Source organism: Camponotus vicinus, unplaced genomic scaffold (genome assembly GCF_025532165.1).
Source record: "Camponotus vicinus isolate PSW18456_S1 unplaced genomic scaffold, iyCamVici1.0 SCAF_2, whole genome shotgun sequence".
NCBI classification, from domain to species: Eukaryota; Metazoa; Arthropoda; class Insecta; order Hymenoptera; family Formicidae; genus Camponotus; species Camponotus vicinus.
The window spans coordinates 12,096,462-12,110,112 of NW_028141956.1; the positions used below are offsets into that span (position 1 = coordinate 12,096,462).

The window sequence follows — 13,651 nt, forward strand, 5'->3', positions numbered from 1 at the left end:
AAAATTTTGTAGGAATTTACTTGATTCACAAATCACAATATATATAAAAATATTTTCACAAAATCAGTTATCACAATGGAAATAATGATTCATTTTCTATTTTTAGAAAGTTAAAAATCTGAAAAATTAAATACATTTTGTAAAATAATTTGTGTATTGAAATTAATTTAATTGTAACTAAAACAGTATTACATTGACATAATGTTCAATATTATTAAACGACACTAAGATTTTCTCTAATATCATAATATTCTGCACTGTAAATCATACTAAAAATATTTTTAACATAACTAGTTATTTTAATGCAAATAAGAAATAATTATTTTTTCTTTTTGTTTAAAAACTTAAAATCTATGACAAAAATAATTTTATTCAAAATAATTTATGTAATGTATTGTTTCTATTATTTTCTAAATCAGAAATGGAGCAAATAAAATTAATTATACTAATAGAAATAATATTGTATATAATAAAAAATTTTATAAATATTGTATTATAATTAAAAACATACGAGTAAAAGAAGAAGAATATTTATATATTTTACCATAATATTTACAAGACACTTTTGAAAAATAAATTATGTAATTGTAAAACAACATTTCAAATATTTTGTAATAAAGAATTATTATTAATGCATATATTTTTAAGATTATTGCGATACGAAAAATACAATAATTAACATAATTTTTATTGCAGTAATTTCTTGATTATTTTATACAATTTTATATTTTATAATTATTTTTATATTATTGCTTTATCAATTAATTATTCGTTTCATTATGTATACGGGGGACAATTAATAGTTATATTTATACAAATAATAAAATACTTAAACATTATTTATACAAATAAAATGCAAAGATTTATCAGAGATAAGCAGAAAAAGGTTACATTATTTCAAATAAAAATCAAATATAAAAATACAAGAAAAAAATATATGTAATAGTTTAAAACATTAAATAAATTTAATGTATATCTATTACGATGTGAATATGCAAAAGCAGTAAAAATATAAATGAGAAAAATAATAATCGTGTCAGCAATATCATTATAATTAAAATCAAGCGCAAATATACATAACGGTTTAATATCTACATTAATCGATATAATACTAGATGATTCATCAAAATAATATAATTTTTCTACTGGACAAAAATATCCTAAGTATTTTGTACTATCCTCTGAAGTTTCAGAAATAAAATGGCATTATTTGCATTATGATGATATAAAGAATGAGTAGGTATTATAAATAAGTGTCATTTAAAAAATTTCTGGAAAATATAAATTTTACGTATAAAGCTCTCTATGTTCTTTATAAATTTTAAAGTTTCAAATCTTAAAGCTTTAACATTGATGTTATTATTGAAAAAAACGAAAACGAGATAACTCCTGTATGATGCTGTTAAATATGCCAATTATTGCCTTAGATATGTTTATATTACAAGAATAATTTGGATTACCTGACGCATGCTCTCAAGGAAGGATTGCAATGAATTCATATTTTCATAATGCATTTCTTATTATATAGATATTATGTAGATATTTTTTATATAGTTTATGATTGAATTAACTTTGTCTAAAATGTTGTTAAACTCGGAAGATATTGTTTTAATCAAACGCAACAAGTTCTTTCTAAAAGAACACATATTTTTCATTTTCAATTTGCTCTACAATATATCCACATCCAATTAATAAAGAAAAACATTTCTATGTATGTTTCATTTTAAGTAAATACACACAGCATTGTATGTATTATATTGTGCCTTACTAAATCTTAAGCAGACCCAAATGTTATTTGGAGTACATTATGTATCGATTTTGTAAATTCTGTCAAATTCTCCGTAATTTATGCATTATTTCTGTTATCTCCTCATAATAAAAAATAAAATTTATTACAATAATATAATTAATAATTTTGCAATTAAATAATAGAAAGAGAAAAGGAAACATTTATTTATTTTATATATAGAGATGCGTGTATGTATACAATATTTATAATAAATAATAAGACTCTTGAAAATTGAAAAATGAGTTATATTATTTTAAGAAATATAAATAGGAAAAGTATTAATTATGCCAGCAACATCGTTGTAATCAAGCGGGAGTGAAAATAATATTATCCAATATAGTATCCAACATAAACGATAATAAACGATAAATTAAACAATAGTATACATTGATTTTTTAATTAATTATATTAATGCAAGTTAATTATTAGTTCTTGTTTCTAGATACTTAATCTGCTTTACATATGCTGATTAACATCTGCTGCAAAAAAAAATTTCAAAGTAATTTGTGCACGTTGTTTCTCTCTACTCGTTATAATCAGAAATAAAATTTATTGTAATAATATATAATTTTACAATAAAATATTAAGAAAAGAAAAGATTATAGAATATTTATTTATTTTGTGTGTATAGATATGCATATACAATATTTTTTGTACAATAGGCGTACGATATTACTATATGCGTATACATTATTTTTTATAAGACTTTTTTATAGTACTTTAAAATTCGAAAATAAGTCATACAATCTAAATACAAAAAAGAAACGAGTATTACTCATATCAGTTATTAGTTATCAGTTAGTATAACATCGTTGTAATTAAAATTAAACGTAATTAAATGACAATCCCATTATGGTATCCAAATTAAACAATATTATAAGTTGTTTTTACTGAATTATTCATCAATGCGATACATTTCATTTGCCGGACAAAAATATCCTAAGAATTCTGCGCCATCATTTGAAGCTTCATCGAAATAATGATGCCCACGTGCAGTATGATGAGATAAATAGCAAACATATTTAGTAAAATTTATTTTCTGAAAAAAGAAAAGCTCATGTATAAAGTATAAAAAAAGTATAACTTATGTGCGATATGTCATATTAAAAGCTTAAATTTTGATATTACTGGTGGAGCTTCTGATAGAGATGAAATACATTCTGTGTTCTTGCTATTAAATATGCTAATTACTGCACTAGGCTCTGTCACTTTACATAACATATTTGTATCAATAGGTGGACATTCCCAATCATGTGATCTAAGTTCATGTTTCCATACTTGATTGTATGATACATACACGCCACCCAAAACTATGAAAACAAACACATTTCAATTCAATTTATACACTTAAAATTTTAAGGATTTTTTTCCTTTGAAACCAATATTAAATTATTTTATCTACATATATTTATTTATCTTAACAAGAAAATGTACAAAAGTATTATTGTCTGATTTTGATGAGTTCCATACATATATAATTAAGCTAGTGTATTAATTATCTTTTTTATAATTATTTTATATTATTTTAATCTTTCATCTAATGATAAACAATCTTCGAAATTTATTCGAATACATTATTTTATATGTTATTTATTTGTTTATACAGCAAGAATATTATTGTATTATCTTTATTGATTCTGTGGATTTTTACTTCAATTGTTTCTCTGTGTTTATATCGAATTCTTGTCAAAAAGTTTAGCACGCTTAAAAATTGTAATAATGTTAGTCGTAAATATTTATTAATATACTTATTAATATTTATTAATATATTTATAAATATTTATTAATATATTTATTTATGAAAAAAATATAAACTATATTCTTTCAATATTTTGACGTATTAATGAAGAGAATAATAATAAACATTACCATGCAAATTAAAAAAATTTTACATTTTCGAAAAGTTTAATTAGGATGTTACAAGGTGCATTGAAGAATATCAACAATATCAGTTGTCCTAAACTCTTACATATATAGTATTTTTATAGAGTTCAAACAATTGCGTTATAATTTTGTTAAAAATGTAACGAATCTTATTAAATTTAGAACACAATTTAAACACAATTAAAAGCTTTTAATCGTTAACAGAGTGCAACGAGATACTTCTAAAATAATACATATTTTTCATTTTTAACTGTTCGACAGTATGTTTGAATCTTATTAAAGGAAATAAACATTTATATTTGTCTTTTTCTAAATAAATATATTGCTTTGTTTCTTACCGACGAAGTGTCCACTGGATCCAAAACCTTCTTGGAGTGCATCCTGCATCAAATCTACAAATCCTGTCAGACAATATTAAAATAATATATGCACGTAACTTGGCATTGAAATGTTGTTGTTACTGGACATTATAATGGCATACGTTTTCCTACCTGTACAAGATTTCTCTTTGTATTTCTTAGCATGTACTTTTAGAACACGCTCACTCGTTGAGCCTTCGCTAAGAAAGAAAGTTCCCTGTATATTGCATTTGAGTTGAGAGTAAGGTATTTTTTCCAAGTCACATTTGTATTGTTCTGAATTAATAAATACAATATGACTTTTGTTACATGCGATCAGCCCATGGGTTCTTTGGAAAAACATCGCGTTCATAACAAGCTGTACAACAATAAAAAGTGAAACAAAACATAAAGACAAAGTAATGAAATGATAAGTAATTTAAAATAAGAGCGAAAGCAAAATGATTATTTAATCAATTAAACTTATATTTGAAGAAAAATAACAATAAATTAAAGTACAGGTACGCATTTAATGATAATAAATTATATATTGCACGTATCGACGATGATATGTAATACCTCGCCTAATTTTTCATTTGATGGACGTTGAGAAATACCACCACCGAAAATGAACGCATTATTAGAGTCACGACCGGTATATTGTAAAAATTGTTTGATGTCGTATATTTTCTCCATTCTGGGATTTGGTTTCAAATATGATAAATTACCGAAGTCTAGAAATGCCGTTTTGCCACCTAAGCCTAAAAATATTGGCGTTTTTAGAGCGAAAACTTAAAAGCGCTTCGCATAATTCTCTTACCTGGTGCGGCAAGATTGAATGGTTCCAGAGTCAAATTAGGACATTCGACCCATTCGACCTTAGCTGTCATAAATTCTCGTTTTAATCCATCTTCTAAAACTATTATTACTTATTTATATTAAACATATTATGATTGTACTTTAGAACAAAGTTAGAATACACTTGTTACAGATTTACCTTGAGCGAGTTTTTGCTCATCAAGGCAGTACAGGTTGAACTTTCTAGTTCGCGTTGAGAGTGGAATAGAATCCATAATGCACAACTTGTGTAAATCACAAGTGTAGTTATTATTAAACAGTCAGCAGCAAATCTCTCGAAAAAATGCAAATTTTTATTCATTTTTATTCATTTTTAATATTATAATATGGTACTACAAAAAATATAATATGAAGCAGAAGAAACTGTAATTATCATCCTAACGAAACATTAATAATAAAAAATATAATAACGTTACAATATAGGTATATAATAATATCTTAAATATGAATATGGCATTATAGAAATAATGGACGTACATTAATTGATATTGATCAATAATTCTAAATTGATTTTCAAGTTTTTAACACATTATGTTTTTTAAAAAAATAGTATCGAATATATTATCATTTTCTATTTTTGCCATGTACTATTTTATAATTTTATTTCATCTGTATAATTATAAACTTAAGCTATAAATTATATAATTTAGAAAGGCAGAAATATTTTGTTGCAAGTTTTTGTACAGAAAATGTTTATATTTCATAAAAAACCAGTTTCTTTCTTTGCATTGTTTTTCTATAATAATCACCTCTTTTTTACAAAAGTGTACGTGCATTTATTTATATTTAAAATATTATTTAGATATTAAATGTTAATAACGATGTAATGAAGAATAGCAATGAAAAACACGAAATTTGAGATTTATTGATAACGAGAAACTTTTGGCATTTATTTTTGATTTATAAAAACATGTCGTAGCATATTAACGCAAAGCAAAGAGATATAATGTCTAAATAATACGCCACGATACATAGAATGCAATCTATACTTACAATCTAATATAACGTATAACTGTAGCTTTTTTAACTCTGATAAGCACAATCAAAAATATGGTTCTTCTTTAATTTTATAAACATAAATGACACGAAATATTTTAACACGAACGAGATTCTCTAGACATATCGGAAAGAAATAGCATAAACAAATATAAGGTCGTCACTCAACAATAGCAAGTCAATATTATTATGTGAGATTGTAATAAAGTTTGAGATCTCTCAAGAGAATCTTTGTAACATTTAATAAAGATTTCACATATTTTACATATCAATTTTATTCAATCTAAATAAAAATTTATTTATTTATCTCGAAAATATATTTATTTATTTATCTCAAAATTATATTTCTTAATATACTTTCCTCTCTTATTATTTTTACGATATTCTTACACGAATTAAGAATCGATTTTTGTCGAAATACATATACGATATGACAATGTTGCATGTTTTGTATCTATATTTTGTTTGTGCAATAATATATTAATAATAAAAATTATTATATTATTTTTATTGTTCATGTGCATTATGATATAATTATATTTTCAATTTAATATATATATCTCTCTCTCTTTCCATCTTTTTTTATTAATAAATTATATTTTCTATCAATACATTAAAAAAAGCAATATAAAATATATAAATAGATTCAGTAAAAAAATCATGCACATTAAAAAATTTGAAGTTTTAATAAAAATAATAATAACGTGTAATAAAAGTAATGTAAATATATAAAAATATATCATTTAAAAAAATCTAATTATATGTACAAAGATATGAACAATATAAAACTTGTCTTGAACATTTTTCAATCATGATGTTTCTTGATTAAATCGTGTGAATATTATTTAATTGTATAAAGTATATTGGAGAAGAGGTAAAAAAATGCGAGTTTATCAAAAACATAATAAAAGAAGACAAATATAAAACCGGCTCGTAAACCGGTAATATTAGATATCAAGCTAATATTATGTTGTTAGATCATAAACCAAACTTGAATTCACAAATCGATAAAATGTTGTATAAATTCTCTTATGATTCTTTTTTATTAATGTTGTAATGATATTTTGAAAATTAATAGAACAAAATGTATTCGCGAAAAGATTCTATGATAAATGGAAAACTTCCTGCCGAATAACAATTATTAAACACAAATTAAAAATCGATTTGTTATCAGCTGATAACCTTTTTCTTATCTATTTATGTCAAGATCCATATTTCTCTATAAATAGCTATTAGAACAAAATTAAGAAATTCTCAACGTACTTTATTATTATCGATAATAAAATTTCATGCTTTAATTTTTTATCCATTTTAAATAAAATATTTTATGTGAATATATCATGAATAAATGTATCTAATAAAGCAGTAAATGCTAAAAAACATAGAAAACAAATATTTATACGAATTAATCTTTATTCTAGTTTCCCTTTTTTGAATCAATATCTTTCATATATATATGCTTCAAATGAAAAATTGTTTTTTAAAAATATCTTAAAAAATCTATGAAAAAATCTAAAAATCTATAACAAATACAAAACTTTTCATTGATGGCTATCGAAATACTATTCTAGTGTAGCACCTTTAAATAAATATTTTTCTTTGCAAAAACTTTATTTAGAATAAACATTTTCGGAATAAATCGTACAAATTATATATCACTTATATAAAATATATCAGTTATATAAAATATATCAGTTTTCTCTGGTTTCGTTGTTTATGCATAAAGTTATTTGTTAAACTCGACAATTTAATGGAATTAATCTTTACCAAATTGCAATTTATTAGGAGGTTGGTCGACGCGATAAAGCGTAGTTGCCACATTAAAGTAGCCTTCATACTCAATAGTATCTGGCGTCGTATCAATGTGATAATGTCCACCTAGTTGATTTTCATTAGAGGCACTATGGAAATGCTGTACCCTGAGATCTAAATCCTGAAAAAATATTTTTTTCGAATAAAATAAAAATGCGTATAACATAATTATATAACAATTATAGCTATATAATTAGATAATTTACGGAAATTCACTTACTGTCTCAGAGCTAACGAATGTGCCAACAGCTACCAAAGGTGTTTCCATATCGTAGAAACGTAACCAGTTGTTAAGTTGGGTTTCAGTATTCAGTGGAGTGTCCGAAAAATTCGGCATAACGTGCTGTTTTATTTTCCCGTTCTTCATCACAAACATACCACCCAAACCTAAGTTTATAGATATTTGATAGCTATTTGAGTGCTCACGCTATAATTTAACTATAAACTATAATGGTATAATTTGCGACCTACCAACAAGATTATCTTTATAATGATTTTCCAAGGCTTTCTGCATACATGATATGAAATCCAGCTTTCCAGTACGCTTCTTAGCACGTACCCTTATGACTTTTCCTGGGTTGCCTTCGGACACGTATAAATTAGCCATTAATGCAAAAGTTGTTTCATCTTCATTGGCAAGTACTCGATTAAGGCTGCATTCTCCAGTGGATTTGTTTACAAATGCATAATGTGTTCCATTCCTTACTCCATTATTTATCGGCTCAACTTTATTATTTACCTGTATATTTACTTTCATAATAAGCTGAAACAGATATTACATATTTTTTGCCAGTTCTCAAGTAACAGATATTATTAAATAGACAATTTACTCATATACACACTTCGCAATTATAACCAGTATGTGGCCATGGTCCAGCTCCTGCACCAATAACGAGTGTATTATGATTGTAATTTAAGTGACGTAGTATCAGCTTGATATCATAGAACTTGTCTTTCTGGGCAGTCGGTAAAAGATATGCTGGTCCACCAATATCCAAAATAATTGGATTACCACACAAACCTGAAGAAGAATAATCTCTTAATTCCAAGGAATAAGAGTCAGAGATGAATTCTTGATTATTTGTATTCTCTTCTTGCTAATACCTTTACGGTAGAAAAGGTAGGGCCATCCATCCAAATCAGGACAATCTGCTATTTCGACAGTAGCTTCCTCAAAATTTGTAGTTAATCCTCCTGCTAGGACTATTATTATGCAATACAATAAAGATTATTTCTAATAGCAATTTCATAGCTATTACAAAATCTTCAAAGTGTTTCAGAATTACCGTTCATTAACTCATCGAGAGGAGGTTGATGCAATGGCCTTGTTGTAATGTTTAATTGGGATGGATCCAAAGATTCTTTACTAAAATCCATTTTAAAAACCAGCAGTAGACTAGTAGATAGCGATAGAATTGATTTGGCTCAGTAAATGGCACTGCAAAGAACTATATTTCAGTTATATATTCAGTTATTGATAGTCTTATCTAATCACAGAATATAACTCTTCTTTTACATGAACTGATAAGATTTCTCAACTTTGTGAGACAGAATTGCACAAAGATAATTATTATATATTTTCGAAGTATATGATAAGATCATATTTAATTATAAAATATAAAATAAGAATTATTGTAAAAACTATTGTAAAAGACTAATGTGTCTATAAAAATGTAATTTTTAATAAATATAATAAACATTTTCGGACAAACAAAATTATATTACAATCCACGAATTTAAAAAATTTATTTTATTTATAGCAAGAAAATGCATAGGCATAAAGATTATATTAACATAATAAAAGATATCGAAGTAACGTAAGAATAAAATATTATACAGAATACATTACGTTCATTTCGTAATATTGCATTATTAAGACAGAGAGAAGACTGAGAGATGTCATGGCCCGCTTTTAGGTGATCCCTGGAAGCGATACTCCCTCTGTGGACATTAAAAACGTGAACATGAACTACAAAGCCAATGTCCACGAATGTTCTCAGAGGGTAACATATATGTCTCTCTGATAATATAAATAATATAAATAAAAATATAAATAATTTAATTAATAATAATTTATTATATAAAAATATTAGTATGTTCTCTCTTTTCACGCTATTATTTATTTATTTATTTATGTGTCTTCTTTTTCTTCTCAACATCATTTATTTATTTATTTATTTAGCTCGCTATAAATCAATCTTTTAAAATGTAAAACTAAATATTACAGAATGTGACTTCGGAAAAGCGCGGTAAAATAATCGAATAAATTCAAATAATTAGCTCCGTGATAAATTGTTTAATAAATAATCAATTTTAATCAATAAATTAAAATACTTCCATAATTTAATATTCCACGTTAATGTATATTTTATAATATATAAAATATTTCGGCAACGAATTATCGATAACATGGCGTTCGACTTTGGCAATATAAAATATAAACAATAGCGCGCTATACGTTACCGCTTTGTCATCATTCGCACGGTGACTCTCGAATAATAAGTAGTGGTGAGAAACGCTTCGAATATTGTAATTTTTTTACTAAACACAACTACGATTAGTATCGAAACATAATTTGCTTTAAATATTAATAAAAATTAATTAATTAAAAAATAATTAACGACATGAAACTGTATCGCAACGATAAATCTTTATCGAATCGTAATGTTTCATTACCGTGATTAAAAATTGAAACAGGGGATACATAAAAGGGGATAAGAGATTTAATTATGTAATGATCTTTCGATCATTGATGCTAATTATAATATTTCTTTAACAATATTAGAATTAAATATATTTCGAACAATGCTTTAAATTTTCTCAATCCTTGTTAATTAAACAATATACAATTTAATCGAGAATCGATTAAATTATAGGAATCCAAAATATTAAATAATCACTTCGATCGTTGCGATTTTTACGGACAATAATTATTATTTTAATATTTAGAGTCACAAATATATTTCATCCGTTACTTTATCGTTCTACTTGACAATCTAAATATAATTTGGATTGTGAGAGAACACGAAGTAAAACAATCGAATTATACGATAGATGTAAATAATTAGCATAAGGAAAGGCTCCGTGACAAATTGTTTAATATAATAAATAATCAATTTTAATCAATAAATTAAAATACTTCCATAATTTAATATTCCGCTTATGTATATTTTATAGTATATAAAATATTTCGGCAATGAATTATAAATAACATTATGTTCGACTTTGACGACGTAAACAATAGCGTGCTATTGTTTGTACGTTACGGTTTTGCTATCATTTGTTCAGTGACATTCGAGCAGTAAAGTAATGATGGAAAATGCTTCGTATGTTAATTAATTGTTTAATAAATAATCGTTTAATTAATCTATAAATTGAAAAACTTCTACAATTTAATATTTTCATGTATAACAGTACATGTTATAGTACGTAAAATATTTCGGCAACGAATTATCGATAACATGGTGTTCGACTTTGGCAATATAAACAATAGCGCGCTATTATTAATATGTTAGGGCTTTATTATCATTCGCACGGTGACACTCGAGCGATAAAGTAGTGGTACGAAACGCTTCGCATATTGTCGAATTTTTTTTCTAAACACGATTACGATTAGTATCGAAACATAATTTGATATAATTACTAATAATTAAAAACTAATTAACCTATGATAAACGATATGAAAATGTATCGCAATGATAAATCTTTATCGAATCGCAATCATTAATTACTGCGAATAAAAATTGAAAAAGGAGATACATAAAAGGTTATAAAGAAATTAATTTTATTATGAGCTTTCGATTATTGATGCTTATTATAATAATTTCCCTAACGATACTTATTAAAATTAAATAAATTTCGACCAATGCTTTAAATTTTCTTAATCGGCAATCACTCGTAGAATATTTCAACGACGAATTATAACAATAACATAATATAAGTCGATCTTGGCGATATAAACAGTATCGCGGTAAAGGTTTTGATTTACGATCATTCGCACAGTAACCTTAAGCAATAAAGTAGTGACGTTTCATATATTATCAAATTCTTTCTTTACATAGTCAACCTTGGCGATATAAACAGTATCGCGGTAAAGGTTTTGATTTACGATCATTCGCACAGTAACCTTAAGCAGTAAAGTAGTGACGTTTCATATATTATCAAATTCTTTCTTTATATAGTCAACCTTGGCGATATAAACAGTACCACGGTAATGTTTCTGACTTACGATCATTCGCTCAGTGGCTCTTGAGCAGTGAAGTAGTGATGTGAGACGTTCCATATATTATCAAATTCTTTCTCTAAACACAATTGCAAGTGCAACGAGGAACTTTTCGTGAATGAGTGTAAGTGCAACGAAGAATTCAAATGAGTGCAACGAGGATTGGAGTGCCACGAGGAAAAAGTGAAGAAAACAAAAGAAAAAAAGGAGGTCTTGGAAATGGATGGATCAATAAGATATGATGTAAGTCATTAATATTTTAATTATTTATCACATTCATTATTTATTATATTTTTACGTCCCCGCGTCTCATCCCCCTGGATGTATTCGCCACCTGTTGAATTCTTTCGGCGAGAAGTACGTCGACGGAAGATCATTTTCGCGCGCGTTGTCAAGATATTGTTATAAACAACGACTGTCAGAGAGTCTGAGCCCAGCTGTCAAGCTGTGCCGATGCGCGTCTATCTGTGATCCGTTTTACGATTATTCTGAATTCTTGTATGTTACTCGTGGTTTATTAAAGTTCTTATCTATTCGTTCGATATCTTAAACCGCGTTATTATTTACTGCGCGAACGTCAGCGTGTGCCAATCGATTGTGTCGCGCGCGTTCGATATATATCGTTTCGCGAACGCAACAATATATAAATTATTTATCAATAGTATATATTGTTGTATAACAATGATGGTCAGCTGAGTCGAAGAATAACTGTCAAGCTATCCGGACGCGTTTTACATTACGGATCGTTATCGCGAGATTTCCCCTGTTATTATTTGTTGTTTGTGTATTCTGTGTTTCTAATTAAAGTTCTTAATTTCCGTTAAGAGTGTCTTATCTTATACGCGGTCCGCGAGTGCCCCATTGTGTTGAACGCGCTTCGATATCTCGAAGTCGCCGCCGCGGACGTAACAATATTCAAAATATATATATTTCTCGTTTTATTTCTTTGATTGTGATTCAATAGTGATTTTAAATTGTGTAACATATATAATACATATACTTATAAAAAATATACCATTTTATTTTAAAATAATTAAAACATTTATAAAATGTTTATTAATTAATATTTTCAGATACTTCTTATATTTTACAAAATATTTTATATTAATATATTTATTTAAATACTTCATATATAAAAAAAATAGAAATTTTTTATTTATCATATTTTTAAAAGTTTATATTTAAGAAATATAAATTATTTTGTAATTATGCAATTTATAACATTAAAATATATCTATTTAAAAGTAAAAATGTAAAAATTAATTCCGCGCAATAATTAGTTTTAAAATCAATTATTTTGAACATTGCTTTATATAATAGATTTTCTCTTATCTTTTATATTTTTATTTATCGTTTATATCTGCGAATTAAAATTTATATAGTATATTACAAAATAAATTATATATTATATTATATATAAAATTATATATAATATAACCCTCCCATGGGGTACACCTTGTCGCGGTGGGAGGGCTTAGTACTTGGATGGTGCCTTGAGGTTTGTCTTAAATTTTTCTATTTATGATAAATCTTAAGGTGCCTGAATGGGAAGCTAAGTACCCTTTCGCGTCGTCGGTGCCGTCAACGTGCCGCGAACGGCAAGCGCTTCGTTACCGCGTTTTCGCGTTGTAATATTCTCGCGTCGTCGCGTTTTCGCGGAACTTTTGGACTTTTTCATAAAATCCCAATTTCATTTATTGTCACGAGTTTCTACTTCCGATGCCAACTAACTGGAATGTTTCGAGTTTGCAC

At 26.2% G+C, this 13,651-nt stretch overlaps 2 protein-coding genes across 4 annotated transcripts in view; both read right to left on the reverse strand.

Annotated features, from left to right (window-relative positions):
• Positions 1-2,397: 2,397 nt before the first annotated feature.
• On the reverse strand, positions 2,398-7,323 carry LOC145967581 (beta-keto L-gulonate decarboxylase-like). The gene is made up of 8 exons (XM_083092604.1): positions 5,863-7,323; positions 5,009-5,143; positions 4,832-4,930; positions 4,591-4,772; positions 4,165-4,390; positions 4,012-4,074; positions 2,918-3,099; positions 2,398-2,828 (listed from the first exon to the last, which is right to left on the reverse strand). Exons 2-8 carry the CDS (start codon positions 5,082-5,084, stop codon positions 2,685-2,687), a joined length of 972 nt encoding a protein of 323 aa, XP_082948730.1. The 5' UTR covers positions 5,085-5,143; positions 5,863-7,323; the 3' UTR covers positions 2,398-2,684.
• Positions 7,324-7,455: 132 nt separating this feature from the next.
• LOC145967580 (beta-keto L-gulonate decarboxylase) overlaps positions 7,456-13,651 on the reverse strand; it is an 80,615-nt gene continuing 74,419 nt past the window's right edge. For 2 of the 3 annotated variants that reach the window (XM_083092602.1, XM_083092601.1), the window contains exons 2-8: positions 9,527-9,618; positions 8,964-9,115; positions 8,782-8,880; positions 8,520-8,698; positions 8,149-8,440; positions 7,898-8,064; positions 7,456-7,798 (exon numbers count right to left, since the gene is read on the reverse strand). In XM_083092602.1, coding sequence (XP_082948728.1) covers positions 7,622-7,798; positions 7,898-8,064; positions 8,149-8,440; positions 8,520-8,698; positions 8,782-8,880; positions 8,964-9,054 — 1,005 coding nt within the window. In that variant the 5' untranslated portion in view covers positions 9,055-9,115; positions 9,527-9,618 and the 3' untranslated portion in view covers positions 7,456-7,621. Of the gene's footprint in view, positions 7,799-7,897; positions 8,065-8,148; positions 8,441-8,519; positions 8,699-8,781; positions 8,881-8,963; positions 9,126-9,526; positions 9,619-13,651 lie in introns of those variants that run through there. The other variant, XM_083092603.1, reaches the window with a different exon arrangement.